The following is a 6,827-nucleotide window of genomic DNA, read 5'->3' as shown; positions in this document are numbered from 1 at the left end:
TAGTTTAAGTCACCAAAAGGAAAAGGTCAAATAAACTGTGGTCTATCTATACTTAGAAAACTACACAGTAATTTAAAAAATGAGATTCTTATATTGAAGCATCTCTAGGAATATTGTTAAGTAAAAACAATAGGACAGTAGATGTAATGTTATAATATTTAATGAAAATGCAAAACAGGGGATGCCTGGGTGGCTCAGTCAGTTAATCCTCTGACTCAGAGTTTCAGCTCAGGTCATGATCTCAGGGTTTGTGGAATTGGCCCCACAGTTGGACTCTGTGCTAACAGCACAGAGCCTGCTTGGGATTCTCTCTCTCCTCTCTCTGCCCATCCCCCACTCAAATGCATGCACGCTCTTTCTCTGTTTCAAAATAAATAAATAAACTTTATAAAATGCAAAACAGAAATATATAAATTTCTAGATGGATATCCATCAAACTGATCAGTGTTTAATTGTGGGAAGGGGATTGAAATTGGAGGTGTGGGTAGAGCAGTATATTAAGATGAACTAGGCTATCTCAGTGGTTTTAAAGCAGTTTATTACTCATTCCTGTCATAGTTTAATGAGAGTTATTGGTTCTCCTGCATGGCTCGCTTCATTGATTATTCAGGTATCCAGCCTGCATTCATCTCACAGTCATGTGTTCCAGATGGCACACATGGTTTCCAAGGTTACTGAAAGGAGATGGAGAGATCACTCTGAATTGTTTAAAAGCCTTAGAAGTGTCTTATGTTACATTTGATGGCCCCAACATATGTGCAAGGGAGGCTGGAAAATGTAAAGGATCATGTACATTTTTACTTTCCAGAAACCATTCCATAGAAATATAAGCACCAATAATTTGAATATATGTGCAAACATGTTCATTGCAGACAGAATTGTTTTTAGTAGGCAAAGCATAGAAATAACTTAAATTTTGAGTAATAGGGGAATGATTTTAATAACACAAGCTACATTCATACTATAGAAAATAGATTCATCTGTATTTGTGTTTACAGACGTCTGAAAACTCCCATAAGACTTTCACGCTGAGAAAGAGACACAACTAACTTAAAGTCATATAAAGAAATAAACAACAACAGTAAAGGTAACTACACAGGTAAATATAAAAGCAAATAGTTTTTTTTCATATTTGGTTTATAACTCTTCTTTTTTCCCTATATGACATAAAAGACAAATGCACAAAACAATAATTATAAAGCTATGTTAATATGCACACTCACCATATATCCTGTTTCAGCTGAGTTGTGCAAAAGGAGTCTCCTTATAATGTCTTATGATTCCTAATTAAGGACTCCTGAAAGTCATAATGTAAAATTTAATTAAAATAAAAAACAAAAATACATTAATTTCTAGATGGAGATCCATCAAACTGTTAAGTGTTTAATTGTAAGGAGAAGACTTAAATTGGAAGTATGGTTAAAGCAGTATATTAAAATGGACTAGGTAATTCATTATTTGTGACAATATTATTTGTGACAATAACAGCATGAAAGTATGTAATGTCTTTACTTAACAATATTCCTGAAGATGCTTCAATATAAGAATCTCATTCTTTTTAACTTCTGTGTAGTTTTCTTGGCATAAATAGACCACTGTTTATTTGACCTTTCCCTTTTGATGACCTAGGCTATTTCTATAATATTGGCACTTACAAACAGTGACAAAATAAACATCTATCTATGCTTTCCTGTGCATGTGTGTACATATATCTCTATGGTAATACAACGAAGTGGAAGTGCTGGATCATATGGTATGTACATATTTGTATTGGTTTGTTTACCTTTTTCTTTTCCATTTGAAAAAGCTATCGGGGTTATAGAGATATTTTCCCATTGTCTGTCATGGTATTGAAAATACTTTCTCACAGCCTATTTCTTGTATTTGGACCTTTTATATTTTTTCCTTCATAATTCTGGAATTTTTTTCATGACTAAGAAGATAATGACATCACAAGATTATACATTTTTAGTTAATTTGCATTGCAATGTATTATTCTTATTCTTCACATTTTCTTTCGTTTTTAAAAAAAAATTATTTTTAAGTAATCTCTATACGCAATGTGGGGCTCAAACTCACAAACCCCAGATGAAGAGTCACATGCTCCACTGGCTGAGCAATCCAATGCTCCTTGTTCTTTACATTTTCATCTTTAATCCATGTGGGATGTATTTTTGTGTACTTGGTGAATAGGAGTCTATGTTCATTTCCTTTTGATTGGACAGTACATGTACTTGATTCTTAGGTTTAAAGAATCCTTGAAAATATGTAAAATCTTCAAATAAAAACGTGTATAGCTAAATATTTGCTCACCACTATGACTATTTCCCTACAGTAGAATTGTTCAGTCATGGTATATGCAAAATGTACAGCTTTTGGTACTTATTGTGAATAGAAACAAAAACTATGGATGTAGCAATTTACTCTCTCATTGAGTATCAGAATCCCTACATCTTGAAAAAAAATTGAGTATTGGAAACAAACATTTGCTTATTTTATAGGTGGATAACAATTTGTTGTTTTCTTTTTCTTTTTCTTTTCCTCTTACCAAGGATAAATGTTTACTGTTCACATAGATTTACTTGGTAGATACACAATTTTCAGGCTATTATAAACACCATTTTGACCTTCAGGAGCCCTTAATTATGAAATATAAACCATTTGGCTCTTTGATTATAAGGAGACCTGTTCTGCACTGCTCTTGGCTGAAACAGTGTCTGTAGTGAGAGTTTATGAAGCAATAATGGAGACAATGATTTCATGGGAAACCCAAAATGGAGGGTCAGGGCCAAATGCAGAAATTCTGATTCAGAGTGTATGTAAGAGCATGAGTAAGCACTCCAGATGATTATAATGTAAAGATCTGTTTGAGACGTCAGTTGTGCCCTGTTACAATAATTTTATAGACTGATTTGGGAAATAATCCCTTTCCTGTTAGGTCCTATTTGAAAACGAAAGTTATAGTTTGCACAGAAATAGATTATTGTCAATTTTATGTAATCAGAAGTGAAACTGGGCCAAGAACACTAGATTCTAATTAAGCAAACGTTTATTAAATGCTCACTATATGTAAGTAACTAATCAAGAGTGTAATGAAATATACTGAGATGCAAAATTCAAGAAGTCCAATTAAGAAATAATGCCTAACTGTGTATATGTATACATATGTATACATACATTTATATATGCATATATATATAAGTGTATATATGTGTGTGTTCATATACATCCTTTGTAAGACTAAATATATATATATATATATATATACACTTACACATGTACTAAAAATATATACCATACATACATGTACATATATACACTAAAAAGTGTATATACATATATTTCTATATATGTATACATATGTTATATATATTATATATATCATATATATATTAGTCTTTTAAAGAATTTTTACATATGTTTCAGAAAGGGAAGTTATAGAAAGATGAGGATTGCTTTCTTAGATATATTTCCTGCATTGTTTTGTGCAATTTATACATGTCCTCCGAGAGTCTTCTGAACCAGTAGGACAGGCCTGCCAGGAGCCTTCATGGAGAGATCATCTCACAAGAGAAGGAAGATAAAACCTTAGTGTTTAGAGGTAAGGCAGCAACTCTGACTACAGCACTTTTTTTATTCAAACTTGTACCTTGGTCCTACTCCTCAAATGACCTCATCATGTCTGACTCCTAGTTAGAGGAAGGGTCCTGGAATTAAAAACAAAAGGGGCTGTTTTGCTAAAAACTCTGCAAGACACTGTGGCTCAAGCAATCCTAGGGCAGTCTCACCTGTGTTAAGGGTCACTATAAAGCAGACAGGCTTCAGAAAAGAATGGAGGTTCAACCCAGTAAGGACTCCAGGAAACTGAGTGGGATTTGGCACCCAAGCACTCCAATGTGTCAGGAGCAGTGAGGGCCAGCAGAGAGTAAAGGACCCAGCAGAAGAGGTTGCAGTGCCCACCAGGCATGGCAGAACCCAGGGGAGGAGTGGGGTTTAACAGCAGATGACTGGCATGGAAGCCCCCAATGCCCTGCCTACTAGTGAACTCGTTCCTGAGCACAGGTAAGTCATGCCAGGGACCTCCCTCCAATAACTGATGTTCTGTAGTGGGTTGGAGTTCTGTATGCACAGGTAGGACTGAGTCTACTTGGCCCAGCTCAGAGTTGCCTCATTTCTTCCTTACAGCAGCTCTGTGAGGCAAATATTTTCCCCATGAAAAGACTGAGTCTAAGCTAGTATATCTGTAATAATTGCCAGTTTTATTCCTCTGGCTAAGAGGTCCAAAGGTAATTTGAAGTTTATATTTCTTTTTTATAGTTCTTATCAAGAGATTTTTAAGTGTTTTACTGCCCTTCAAAGGTGATTGACAAGTTTTTATTGTGTCTGTTTATTTTAGTTCTTTGTGAAACAAATAATACACGCACATATGCACATATATTCATTTTTTTTTTGGAAAATGAGAAGATGCAGATAAGCAAAAAAGAAATAAAATACATATCACGCAGAAATTCACTGTTAACCTTTCGGTGTATAATAATTCTAACTTTTTCTTTTGCGTTATGTCATATATAAATGTACATATAAAGTGTGCATGTGCATATATATGTGTGTATATATACACATACACACAGTTTGGCAACTTATTATTTTCACTTTACAGTATACAGTGAGCATCTTCCCATGCATATGAATGAAACATCCTTATTAAATGAGTGAAATTGGGTCAAAAGATGAGATGTTGGAAGCAGGAGTCATATGCAAATCAAAGGAACATTGAAGGATAGGAGTAAAATGGTAGCAATATTTAGCAAGAACATGCAGACAAAAAGAAACCAATGGTGGTAATATTAGTAACATAAAATAATTGAATTCAGCAGAGAAATGCATTAAATGGGATAAGGACGGTCCCGAGAATGCCTATGGTTAGAATGCAGAACCCTAAATTTCTTTCCCAGGCCCCTTATCTCTTCCAAACACCTTTCAATCTCATCTCCCGCCCTTGTCATTTCTTCATCCTTAAAATGCCTATAATCTATGTCCTCTTTAAATTCCTCGAGAGACTGAAGCAGCCTTTGCCTAAAATTCCCTTCTGTTTGCTGACGTTCAAATTCTCCATAGGGGCGTTCTTCCTCTCTCTTTGGCACGCTGCACTTGGGCTTTCCTTCATTTTCTTTACAGGGTTTTTGCATGATGTTTCCAGCTTAAGTCCGGGGAGAAAATATAGAGCAAAATGCCTCGTTTCTTTTGATTTCAGGTTTGTCAGTTTCTCTTTGAACAACGTACTGGCCTAATTTCCCACTCGGGCCACACAGGTCCAGCCCTTTGAAGTTTGAGATGCCTCCCCTTCCTATCCCACACCCCCTACCACTCTTCCTCCTTCCCCCTCTCCCGGCAACCCACCATTTCCCCAGCAGACAAGGCTAATGGCCTCTCCCACCGGCGGGAGAAAAGGAACGCACCGAGAGTTGAGCTGTGAGGCCGCAAATTTTACCCAGATCTTGCCCTTCCCAATTCCCACCCTCAGAGACCCCGGGCTAAGTGCCTCCCCGACACTGACCTATGAAGATTAAGGATAGTTTCCTCTTTTTCTTGCCTCCAGATGTCAGTGAACGCAGACCCGTGGACCTGCAGACAGAAAGGAAGGGGGAGGAGAAGAGGGAGCTCTCTGTGGATCCACCAGCCCCAGAGACAAAACACTCGTTATTATCTTGAGTCCGGGATCTTCATAACCATTGTCGCCCAAAATTTTCTACCTCCTGGTTCCCCTCCTATTCTTATCCCTTCCTCTGGATCTCTGTCCCCACCCCCCCACCCCTCAACCTCTGGCTTAGTCCTTGCGAGGGCGGCTGTCCCCTCGGCACCCCCGCCCCCTCCCATGGCCCTCAGGGAGGCATTGAATGGGAGAAAATATTTTCAAATTATGTGTAAATTTCCGCCTCCACCCCAGGATTCTAGCCTTTCTCCACACAACAGTCCACAACTCATTTCCTCAACGGAAGTGGAGAAAGAGGAGGATAAACAGAAAGTTTACCAATCTGAGAAGCCGATTATTTCTAAGCTATCACTAAGTCTGTGGCTGTTTCTCAGGAGGCTTCCACCTATTCCCCCACCCTGTCCTTTCAAAAAATACAATAATCTCCCAACGAGTTTGCAGGGGTTTGGGGAAAAGCGAGCCTGGACCTATTCCAGTCACTGGATTCAGCCACTACCACCCCCACGGGTCCCAGCGGTTCCCTCAAACCAACCTTCTGAGATTTAAGGAATTTAAGTCCTCCTTCTCTTGGCCACAAGCACAAACGCCTACAGGACAGTAAGGAACTGGGACCCAGAGGAGAAAGAAGCCGGTGAATATAAGGACTTCGCGGCAGCTCCTGGTCATGTGAGGATTATGTCATCCAACTCTGGTCCCCACTTTCCCCTCCCACAAGCTGTGTTGCAGAAGTGGACCGACTTACCAATGTCCCACCTCCCCACCACACCAAGGACCTGTCATTCATTTTTGTCATCACTAATTTCAGAGGTGAAAAGTGGCCCTGTCTCTCTATGGTTGGAATTTGCCTTTCTCTGATTACCAGAGAAGGGCTGCAGCTTCCTAGAGTCGTATTAACCATTGTTACTTTTTAGGGTTGTGTTGAGAGAGATTACTCATCCTCTTCTAAACTACAACAGAAAGGTAGCAGTTTTCCCTTGACCACCTCCCCACCAGTCACTAATAGCCACATTTACCTTTCTGTTCAATTCTTAAAACCAAATTGTAGGGGGTAGAGTAAATTAGGAAAGAAAGTAATGATTGAGACGGCGTTTTTTTACTTTTATTCTGATAATTT

The 6,827-nt window shown here is 38.1% G+C and overlaps 1 protein-coding gene across 1 annotated transcript; it reads right to left on the bottom strand.

Moving 5' to 3' along the window:
- Positions 1–4,886: 4,886 nt before the first annotated feature.
- TCEAL7 (transcription elongation factor A like 7) lies at positions 4,887–5,189 on the bottom strand. Its single transcript, XM_007091718.3, has one exon. The coding sequence runs from the start codon at positions 5,187–5,189 to the stop codon at positions 4,887–4,889; it is 303 nt and encodes a 100-aa protein (XP_007091780.1).
- Positions 5,190–6,827: the final 1,638 nt, after the last annotated feature.

This window comes from Panthera tigris, chromosome X, assembly GCF_018350195.1.
Source record: "Panthera tigris isolate Pti1 chromosome X, P.tigris_Pti1_mat1.1, whole genome shotgun sequence".
Classification (NCBI taxonomy): Eukaryota; Metazoa; Chordata; class Mammalia; order Carnivora; family Felidae; genus Panthera; species Panthera tigris.
The sequence above is the reverse complement of the archived record's forward strand: the minus strand, read 5'-3'. Positions and strand labels throughout refer to the sequence as shown.